Source organism: Grammomys surdaster, unplaced genomic scaffold (genome assembly GCF_004785775.1).
Source record: "Grammomys surdaster isolate TR1022 unplaced genomic scaffold, NIH_TR_1.0 125460, whole genome shotgun sequence".
In the NCBI taxonomy this organism is placed as follows: domain Eukaryota; kingdom Metazoa; phylum Chordata; class Mammalia; order Rodentia; family Muridae; genus Grammomys; species Grammomys surdaster.
Window position 1 is genome coordinate 795,483 of NW_021620323.1, and position 12,000 is coordinate 807,482.

A 12,000-nucleotide genomic window follows, 5' to 3' on the forward strand; every position below is an offset into this window, starting at 1 on the left:
TTAGTGAACACAAGACAAGCTGAATAATATTTTTGCCACACCAGGGAAGTAAAAATGGAATAGAACAGCGAGTCAGAATTAAAGGCAAAATAAATAAATAAATGAATAAATAAATGAATAAATAAATAAATAAATAAATAAATAAAATGACGTTCTTGAATTTAGTCTCCAATTAGGAAACAGTATGCATTAGCTTTGAAAACTAGTAGATAAAGTGACCTACATAGTGGACTGGAAAGGTACCCCTGTCCCCTGCTCCTGCAGCACACCATGGGTGGCTCACAACAGCCTGGAACTCCAACAACTCAGGCTACCACTGACATGCAGAGCTGCCGAACAGACAGACACACACAAATGTACTTAATTACAAGCAAATTAATTTGCCAGGAATAGTGGTGCACACCTTTAATCCCAGCACTTGGGAGGCAGAGATAGGTGGATCTCTGAGGTAGAGTCCAGCCTGTTCTACATAAGTGAGTTCCACAAATCTATGTAGAGAGACCTTGTCTCAGAAACAAACAAGTAAACAAGTAAAACAACAAAAAAAAATGTTTTTTAAATGACCTAAGTATACTAATAAGAAAGGTTTTCAAAGCACATGTGCATGTAGCTAATATTTTAATTTATTCAACTTTACGTCACACCAGAAAAAAAAACTCGAGCTAGTAATTCTATGCAATGCATCAAATTCAAATATGATCCCATCTTGTATAATTTATAAGTGGAATTAAATTTATATTTTTAAACCCTACTGTACATCACTACCTATGGAGAACATTGTCAGTCTAGTACATAGTCACACTACACTCACAGGGCACAATAAGGACTGTTTAAGGTCCCCTAAGAGGAGGCAGAGTTAAGTGCTTGCTTTCTTAAAGAGTAAAATAGCATCAGTCTGCACTAAAAATACAAATATGGAAAAAAAGTAAATGCTTTGTTTTGAATGGATGCTAATTTGCCCAATCTCTGAGTTTAAACAATGGGGTTGCATTAGCTATGCAACGAGCACAGATGCAATTCCTATTAATTTAATGGGAGTTATGACTTCCATTAAGTTTAATAGGAGTCACACAGCCAAATCCCCATGTACCTTGCTGGAAATTCACATTTTTAGACATCAACTAATCAAACACACCGAAATGAACAGAAGAAGGCAAGCAAGCTAGGCTGTGAAATCGAACATGGCTTCCGAAAGTCAGCCGGCTCAGGAGCCCCCGCAGGCATTTCCAGGAAGAAAGAGAACAAGATGCCAGGCTGAAAACACCAGACTGAGCCTAGGAGCACCACTAAACTCTGCTCACCCCTAGCCGCTAATGGGATTTTTGCAATTAAGTGTGACTATTTCAATTTTTTTTCCTCTTTTCTTAGTTTACCGGCAAAACAGATTAAGGAAACAAGACAAAAACAAAAAACAAATACAACAACAACAACAACAAAAAACAAATTATGTTCAAGGAGCCTGATCACCCAGATTTAAAAATAAATAAATAAAATAAAACTAAAAATGTAAACATGAACCCCAAGAAAGCAAATGGTTTTACAGACTTCTGAATCATACTAAATAATAATTTTTTTAAAAAAAAAATCACAATTTTTCTTTCAAAATTAATTTTGAAACCTTACAATCCAGGATGGGACTAGGAGTTAAGGGCAGTAACTGCCTAGCCTTGGCCTTTTGGTAAGGACTCGGTACTTCTCACACCATTATCGCTCTTCCATTACAATGAGATCTTCGAAGATTCACAGTCTTCCCTGATGGATACAGACTGACTGATTACTGGAAACCAGACATTAACAGGGCAGGGACGTTCCCTGATTCTGGGAAGCTGACATGTTATGTATGTGCATGTGTGCATGCAGGCTCATGAGAATGCATTATTTATTATATTATGTGAATTACAGAAAAATTATTCTAGTGATCTAAATTGTTTCACTCTTGCTTCAGTTTAGCGAGAAAGAATCATTTTCCCCCACAAAACTCAGACCATTCTGAAATATTAGTATAACAAAGTAACTTTTCTAATTCATACTTATCCCTACCTCTATTCCTTAGCTACATATTAAAAACATCAGTTTAGTCAAATAACATTAGTATAAAAAGCCATTTAGAAATTGACTTTCAACTATATCCACCAGTATGTTCTCAGATTTTCTTGATTTTTATAAAAAACTTGAATCTTATTTTCCATTTGCATTTATTACAACATTTTTCTTTGAAACTGTGATAAGCAACAATGTAATCTCGTTAATTAACTAGACTTCAGAGTTCTGAGGTCTAATGATACATTTGTTGCATACAGAATTTGGCCTAAAATCATATCATGGGCTTTGTTGAAGAACTGCTGTTCTTTGTAACCTGTCACTCGAGCAGCTTTCATGTGTCTGACGTATACATGTCAGGGCCCCATTATATAGCATAATTTAATTCTCTAGGACACAAAAAGTCAATTTATTTTTCTTCTTACTGATACATGATTCCACAGTGGGTTACTATGCTTATAAAAATTGGCCAAAATAATCAAAGCATGCCAGGTAAATCTTAACAGAACTAAACAGTAAAAGGCAAAGTTAGCGCTACAGAAATATGAGTCAATTAAATGGAAAGTTTATAAAGCATTTCAAAGTATGATCTTCATACAAGCACTGTTTCCACAGAGACACTGCCATCTTCTAAGTTACATAGGAGACTTAAGAAGAGAGCATTGCTTCTATTAAAAAAAAAAAATCACAGGATAAACTGATGAACAAAGAGAATACAATAAGCAGCAAACTTGTCAAATAATGAGTTAATCATCTTAAAACATAAGAGTATGGAATTTGCTTTTTGGTTCCATAGGAAGCAGCCAGGGCACAATTAAGTGGCAGACTAAACCCCAGCAAGCACGAGGACCCACATTTCAGCCCAGCACTGGGAAAATAATACAAATAACAAAAGTACAAGAATGTGCACAAGAAATACGTCATAGCGCCAAGATGTGTTTAAGCACTGGTAGATCTCTCACAAATCTGGAGGCACACCTATTGTGGGTACTACTGATACAGACCAAATTCAAAACTACATGAAGCCTTCACACTGCTTCCAAGGACAAAGCACGTCCACAGGAGAAAATAAAAGCCCTAAGGATGGAGATGAGGCCATGACCTTCATCCATGCACAACTTGGCTGGGGCCTTGGCCGTTTTTTTTTTTTTTTTCATCTTTAGTGCTATGAAAAATTATTACCTTTTGGATTCTACTGAAAGGGTAAAGAGCTGGCAAAAACAGGTTAAATAATGCCATGAATCCAATCCTGCCCTTGGGCTTGGCTGGCAGGTTCAGTCCATGGCACATCTCAGGGTGTCACACTGCAATGGCCTGATGAACCCCAATGGGCCCTCGAGTCCCCATCCTCAGCAGTGAAACAAAAGCTCCTAAGTTAAAGGCCTACTGTGTGCATGTCTTAATCTCAAGAACACACTCAGGTTCCACAAATAAAGAGAATGAAGAGGAAGAAACCCAGCTTGACAACCTCCTGTGAGCGGTCATGAGGTCGTTGGAAATGGTACAAACTCCAGACCTCTGCTAAAGAGCTTGCTATGTAGACTGAGGGCCTGAGTTCAAATCACAGAATCCACAGAAAAAGTGAAGCACGGCATTGTGGGGGCAGAGACAGCAGGATTACTGGGGCTTAATAGCCTAGCTCCATTTTGACATCTTGAATATAGAAAAATGAGTCTTTAGAGTGTGACAAAACAGGGCCATCTATGTTGTCTTCTGTCCTCCACACACCTAGAAGACCACACGGCCCAGCATGCGTGCACACACGTGCACACAAAATGAAAGGAAGAAAAAGAAAGACCATGTAAGAAGAAGCGTAATGGCTGAGAGTTGGAGTTCTAATTCTGTCCCGTCGCCTGAACACCTAATTTTGATTAGTTTCTCAACGGGCATCCTCAGGTCATTATCTGATTTCTGGTAATAAAGGCCGCCAGTGTCATATGCAACTCTTCTAAGACAAACTCGTATGCCACCACCTTCATGTTCTGGCAGTGTGTGCCCACTGTGGCTACTCTGAAAATCAGCAGTGTGCGTCCCTCCCAGGCTCTTTTCTTGCCAGTAGGAGGGAATTCCTTCAAAAGCAACATACCCCTGGCCTGATGAGGTAAAAATGAAATTTCTCTTATGAGTGGATATGAATCCTGACCTGAGAGGTGACACTTGAAATAAAACAACCGTGTGTCAAGAAAAAGCCTCCGCACACCGCCCCCCACAGAGTGAAGCTACTGTGCTGGCAGAGGGCTCTCCATCTTGATTGGAAAATTTTTCATTATTGGACTAATGAGCCGTTGGTCCACACCTGGAATCTTTTTCAATGTATAAAAACACTCAACTCTAACAGCAGGAATTCAGGCAGTGTTTTTCCCAAAAAAAAAACAGATGCAAAATTATAGACCATACATATGATTTTCACAGCAATCCAAGCCTGAGATTCCTATTATTAAACTCAGTTTCCGCCTGTTTATCATTATAGTACTAGTTATTCCAACATAATACACTTTCAGATTGCCTATCTTCACCTCTAAAGCAAAGAACTGTGGCATCGCTGAATTAAATACCAGCCTGTGTGTAACTTTCAAGTGAATATATATGTTCTGAATATGGAACTATTTTCAAATATTTCTAAGTATGTTAATCATTTAAATTACACCAGTTCCAAAGCAGGAACCAGGGAAAGCAGACAGAAAACGCAACTTTAAACCAAGTAATTTGAACAATTCCTTTTGACAAAATGAAAATATTGAGTTGGTTGGAAGTTCTTCACAAAGACAACAGACAATGGCTTTTTTAGAGTTGATAATGTACTTTTCTCCTAGCATTCTATTAATATGTAAAAACTTAGAATACTGGAAAAATATACGTAAGTCCAGTGTTTTATTTTATTGAGATTTTAAAAAATCCACTGTATGTGCAGGTATTTCTAAAAGATGCTTTAAAGTTAATATGTTTCATGCTAAATACAAACATTGTCATGATCTCCTAGCTGGATTTTACTACGTTGTATCTTCTACCCTGGTCTAAAGAGCGCCTTAGGGAGCTTTTTTAAAAAGTGAGTAATAACGAAGACTAAATAATAAGTATCAAAAAATCTATTTAAAATTAATATATGAGAGTTATCACTATTTAAAACTAAAAAAGAAAAAATTTCATGAGTGTACTTCTTTGAAACTTAGGTCTGTACTGAAAACTACACTCGAAATTATTTATAATTTACACATTTTATAAGGACTGAGGTTACAATTCAGTGGTTGAAATTCTGTCTTTCTTAAGCATAGGGAAAGCTGTTATTTTTCTAAAAGAAATTTCACACTGCAAAGAGTGTGGCTGTGTATTCATAAATGAGGAATTTTATTTCAGATGTTGCCCTAATACGACTTAGAAGCAGAACTGAGAACGGGGACTTCTAAAACAGCTTAAAAGAAAAGGCCAAAAGAATTCAAGTTTTCTGGAACAAAGGCAACTGGTATATGTTGAGAATTATTTTGTAAATTTATAATCTGATATAAAATACAAAATAAGGCATCTAGCACTTTTTTATACCAGAAACAGTGTAATGATAGTCATTTAATGACAAGGAAAAAAAGGAATTCAACACCCATTTTTAAAATAACCAACTAAGAATGAAGCCTCATTATAACACAAAGCGGATGAGAACCTTGGGGTCCTCCTGGGTTTAAGAAAGAACGACTGTGTCTTACCTTCCGGATTTGGTGAGAAACTGATGATAATGAAAAACCACAGGCTTCTCATTCTGCAGCTAGAAGACACCATTATTGATCCCTTTAAATATTTTCTTTGTATTCCTTAATGAATCTAGTTACAAATGCCCAGCTTCATCGAACCCAGCAGTCTGCATCATCGATCCTCATATCTGAAAAAAAAAAAACAAATCAATCAATTACTTTAAGACCTTGGTATGTCATCACAGCAAATGCATAAGTAACGAAACTCCCTTCTCTCCATTTCTTATCTAGGAAATACACGCTGATCGCATATCCAGGAAGGTAGCTGCTCCTACATACACAGTATCTGAGACACGCTGAAAAAAAGCTCCCAAAATGGGTAGACAATCATATTCATAAATATGTGTGTATATATGTATATACCTGTATATATATATATGTATATATATATACATATACATATATATTATAGTAATGATATTATCTTAGGATAGCATGGAAGCTCAGAAAAATCACCTGAGATAATACATTAGTCTCTCTATGATATTAACCTTTTGATTAAAGAACTAGCTTTAGACTACAGAAAATCTCTAGATAAATGATAAATCAGAAAATCTAGATAAATCTCTAGATAAATATAAATATGTTAGCATTTGTTGATGAGAGTAACACCAATATAATTTAATATTTCATATAACAGATTACAGAGCCAACGAGGTCATTTTTTTTCTAGACAAAGGTAAATGGTTGAAACACGTGGCTTCATGTTCATTTACAACACAAGCAATCAAAATACCATCTCCAGCCGCTCCTTCCCTGCTAACTGGTCACAGAATGAGCAGTTAGCTAGTGTTACACCTTCCTTTTAAGGCTTTAGGTTCCCTAGCATGGCTTTCCTCTGAGTAAGGTGGGAGTTAAGATGAAAGTGGCATCACCAAGCCTACTAGACCTGAATATATACCCAAAGGCTGTGAGCACTGTATCTTCAAGGGCATTGGGGGTTTCTTCTCTTTTCTTTTTAAGACAGCGTCTAATTCTAGGTTAGTCTGAAACTCAGGATCTTCCTGTCCCAACCTGAGCTCCTAGGATCACAGGGAGAGACCACAGGGAGCCTTCCAGACAACTGGTCGACTTCTTTGTAGGGTAGTGTAAGGAACCACAGAGGCTTACAATACACATGAAATGAAGACAGCTCCCAAATATACCTGAACTTCCTGGTCCAGCCACCCACAGTAAGGAAACCACTGTTAAAGAACCCTTCACAAGGTGCGACTGTGAAATTGGTTAGTTTTTGCTGTTGGGCATTGGGCAGGACTGGGAAATCGAACCCAAGGGCTGATGTCTGCTAAACAAGACCTCTACCACTGAGTTACCCCAGTGTTAACTGAACTGAGTTTTATAAAGTGGGAAGATAAAGCACTTCTATTCCTTGCCTCTCTCTTGGGCTGTACACATGACTCAAAACAAAGTCTTGCTGATTTACATCCTATCATCACTAACACATGAAAAATAACAGCGATCCCACATTCTCCTGCTCATCGAGTATTCTGTCAAATCACCCGAATCACTCATATTTGTTTGAAGCTGCATGTACCACGTTCGATTAGCAGTTCCCTCTATTCTGTCATGATGTAACTTCAATGGAAAAGCGGTCAAATTCTAAATGGTTTGAAACATAACATTCATCAAACTACAAAGGGATTATCACAGCTGTCAGCAACAAATATACCAAAAAGGATGCAAGAAACAAATTACTCTGAATCTACTCTCTAGCATTTGCATATAAAAATCCACAACGGTCTCAGATGAAAGGCGATGGAGATGTTCCTATTATAAGGAATTGGTTTTATCATGCCTACAGGTTAAAGGATAGAGAACTATGTCTACGCCTCTGTGTGTGCATATATACGTTCAGCCTGTATTTTAGCTCTGAAGAGATTTTTAGGTATGGCTGTGACTAGGGGAGCCTCGGGGATTAGGCAGCTCTAAGAACACCCACAAAAGCTTCACTATCAAAAGAAAGAAAACAAAAACAAAGTGTGCCATGTGTCTTCCTCCTCTGAATGCAAATGACCCAGAAAGAAGGAAGACATCATAACGCTGGATACAAGACACGCCTCCATACGCACAACCAGCCAGCTCGCTCTGATAGTCTTCCCCAGGGCTAGCCAAAAGATAACCTGAAGTAAACTTGTAGTTTACCCTCCTGTGTGTGTCAAAGTTCCTGTCTCCACGCTGAAAGTTATTCTACGTTAGACGGATCAAAAGACTAGTGCTCTGACACCCAACTCTCATCAGTGAGCATTTTCTCACACACTTCAATATACAGCAGCTAAGAAAAAAAATTCAATATGTGAATGATAGGCATTCATTCCTACAACTAAAACTGAGACAGCCTTTGGATGGCTCCATGCTCCAGCAAGGAATTTTGCCTCTCCAAGTTTGCCTTCCAATAGGTTCTTTTCGCCCAGCCAGCTCTCCACACAGGCAGCTCGCCCGCTTGCACCACTCTGAAACCCATTTCCAGTTTCTTACAGCGATCCAAGATCCGTCTGTCTTTGGTCACCCACTATTTGAAAGAGTCCTTGTTTGTGGGGAGAAAAGGAAGGAAGAAATCAAGAGCTGATGTCTGTCTTGTAGGAAACGGCTGCCAAGATAGGATAGCCTGTGAGAGCGAAAGGCAAGAGAAACCACACAACCAAGACCTCTATTGTGGTCTTTGGCCAGCACACTGACTTCAGAAGCAGATTTTATGCACTGAAATCCCATGTACTCTTAAGGCTTGAGAATGTGAAACACACTTTACAATGCACAGTCCACTTGACTGGGAGACCCAGTAATTGGCTGTTTCTGGTAAATAGAAGATTCTGGAATGTGTAAAATTGTGGATTATTTTATGCAGATAAAGATGGAGTTCATCTGTCTGTGCAGCAAAGAAAAAAATATCAAATTTATTTTTCTCATTCTACAACCTATAACGAATCACTTTCACATCAAATAAAATTATTTCCAGAAGTTCATACTTTGAGTGCAATTTTTGAAAACTAAGTCAGATTTTACTGCTGTGATCCAAATTAAAAACAACCCTTCATTGAACAAATGTTAATGAAAACTGAAATACTTACACACCACAATCAGCTAAGAATAGAATGAATAAATAAATATGGTGAAAGGAATCCAAAAAGCTTTGTCCCAGAAGTGAACTGGAGCCTAAGGAAACTCACAGGCATTCATGGGGCTACCAGACCAACCTGCCAAACCACCTCCAAACCTGCAAACGCCAGCTCAAAGCACTGGCACAGCCTGGCATGCTGCTGCTGACCTACAATCTGAACATGCTGGAGACTGAGGTAGGAGGATCACCATTTAAGGGTCACTTGGGCACAGACAGACAGACAGACAGACAGACAATTTAAAAGGGTGCAACCTAAAAATAGAGGAGGTAGGTAGTTCTCACCAAGCAAAATAAAGCATAGGAACAAAAGCAGAAATGGGGTACCGAATATCCTTCCAACCAACAAAAGATTACTTTGAAAAATACCTCAGATTAACTACTTATTTGTGTTTAGATTTTCAGGAAATCTTTTTCCAAGCAGATCAGAAAGCTTAGCACAGCAAGGGTAAAGAATGGGCAGAGAACACTAGGTAACAGTTTATACCTCGCGTCATATATCGTAGTAAAGCTGGCACGGGACTCCTTGAACTGGCTCTATTTAGAATCTTCAGCAAACCCAAGATTCTGATGGACAACCTCCTAGGCTTCTGTCTCATCCTCCAAACAATAAGACCCCGGCTATTTCATCCTAACTTGCTTCTGTGAACCGCAAGCCATTGTCTCCCCTGCTTCGGCTGTGACCTCTTCAGATCTACACATCGTATTACTCAGCCATGTAAAAAGTCAATTAATGTAGCCCTTACTAGGAAGCCTTTCCCAGCTGGGGAGTGACTTCCAGGAATACGGCTCAGCACTGTGCACACCCCTGTGCACAGCCCTGGACAGTTCAGACTCACTGTGGTCGGTAACCTGCTTTTTTTGTTTAACAGCTGCAATAAACACCCCTGTGCCTTAAACTGTCAGCGAAACGACTTGAAAGGGAACCACCACTGACCAGTTCTCAGTCACATCATTATGTGGGGTGGGCCGGAAATCGCATTTATGAGGTCAGAAGATAGAAAGCTGAATCTCCAATAAGCATCATCATTGAGCCAACAGAACTTAACATCCATGACAGTTAGAGGGAGAGGAAACTTAACAAAAACTTGCCAAAAATGGATGAATGAAGCTGGGTTCTCTACCAAAAGCAAGGTTACTACTACGAAGAATCACTTAAATATTGACAACATTGGATAGTAAATGCAGAGAGAATCCTACAGAGAGCCAGGAGGAGAAAGAACTCTGTAAGCCTGAGACTGACCAGAGTCCCAAGTCCTTGATACTGCAGACACACTCATGCTACTGAAAACAAAGCAAGCATGCTCTGGGTAAGCCTGAAGTCGACACATCAATATATTTCAACTCTAAATGTAAACCAAGGATGGCTTCACAAAATCATTCTTTCTGATCTCATTCCCACTATAAAATTGTAATCATTATCAGACAGCACTTCCCAGCTCAGAGGGGGCGGGGGGTGAGCAGAAAGAAAGCAGCTTTTCCATATTTTACTAATATAAATTTGTAGAAGCAAGAGACTGGCCTTCCCACACCCCTCGACCCCAGTAAGTTACAGACTCCTATCAACATAGACAAAGCTCAGTCAAGGTTTTCAGTTTTCCTAAATATTTTTTTGTTCCATCCATTACAGCCCTCCTCACTCAGACCTGAGAAAAACGCCAAGAGCTCTGGGAGTTTTCCACCAATAGATGCCCAGAGTGAACCTTCAAACTCACTAATTAGAACCTTTCTCAACACCCGATGTTTCTTTGGGCTTTTAGTTTATTTTCTTCCCTTCGCAAGGGCAGCATTGGGGGTGGAGGTGGCAAGGCTGAAACCTTAAAACCACGTGGCCAACCAGTAGTCCCACCCTCTCCTCACTCCCTGTGTCTAATCCCAGCAGACAAGGGTACCAATACCCACAGTGCTTTCTGACCACCTTCTACTAAGGTCCCCCAAGAGTCACCGGTCTTACCCTTTATGGAAACTTCCTCTTTGCAAAGGAATAAATCCTCCCCTGTAGCTCAGAGGAGCAGAGTTCGGGAATTCTCCCACTTGCGTCTGCTTTATGCTAGCATCTAGGAGTCTTGCTGAGCCTGCAAAAGAGGCTTGAGCTGTGGACACCAGGCACAGTCGGGGCAGGCTGCCATCCTCCTCATTAAAACCCATCCAGTTGAAATGACAAAAACAAATAGCTGTCATTTTCAAACCAGTATGGGGGACATCTTATGACAGCACAGAAAACTTGCAACTTAAGTTCCAAACAGGGGTGGGGTGTGGGGCGGAAGGCACAGCCACAGAGCAGGCGAAATTACAGCACTGTGTACACTGGAAAGCTGACACACTCCTCAAACTTCTATTTGGAAAAAAAAATTACCAAAGCATTTTGTACTTCTTCTTAGAAAGCATTTGGAGGATACTGACAGGATTCTTGCTGTTATTGTTGTTTTCCTATTTGGGGAAAGGAAAAGCTATTCTGACTGAATGACTTAGGGTTTTTGAAACAGGGGCTCAAGTAGGTCAGACTCACTGAGTAGCTCAGGATAGCCTTATTTCCTTATCTTCCTCCCTCCACCTCCCAAAGTCTGGGATCACAGGGGTGTGTCACTACACCTGACCCAGAAAAGCTATCTCTACCTATGTATGCATTTATAACCTGTTTGTAGACGGCGTGCATGTATCCCTGTTCACATGTATGTGTTCCCATACACCCACATATGTGTACACAGGCCTGAGACGTGTGTTCAGCATCTTCTACACCTCTCTTCCCTTTACTTACAGAAGCAAGGTCCTCCATTGACCCTCTGAGCTTCGTTATGGTTGCTAGCTCACCAATTCTGGCTGGTCCAGTTAACCACCCTGCTCTGGGATCCCCATTCAGAACCTGCACAGTTCTGGCGTTAAAGGCATCCACATAAAACACACCCAGTGCTCAGGCAGGGTTGTTTTGTTTGGTTTGGTTTGGTTTGGTTGTTGTTTGTTTGTTTTGTTGTTTTTAGCTCAATAGCCAAGTATGGGCACCAAGACTACAAGTAAGATCAGAGAGAGGTCCAATCAGTAATCCCTGTACGAATACAGGCCTGGTGCTAGGAGCGCCCATTCCCAGCCCCCTTTGTTAAGAGCTAACAT

General features: G+C 39.8%; 1 protein-coding gene across 6 annotated transcripts in view; it reads right to left on the minus strand.

Annotated features, from left to right (window-relative positions):
- Adgrl2 (adhesion G protein-coupled receptor L2) overlaps positions 1-12,000 on the minus strand; it is a 176,354-nt gene that overhangs the window by 134,468 nt on the left and 29,886 nt on the right. For all 6 annotated transcript variants that reach the window (XM_028786262.1, XM_028786261.1, XM_028786264.1 and 3 more), the window contains exon 2: positions 5,736-5,908. In XM_028786262.1, the coding sequence (XP_028642095.1) occupies positions 5,736-5,808 (73 nt within the window). In that variant the 5' untranslated portion in view covers positions 5,809-5,908. The remainder of the gene's footprint in view (positions 1-5,735; positions 5,909-12,000) is intronic.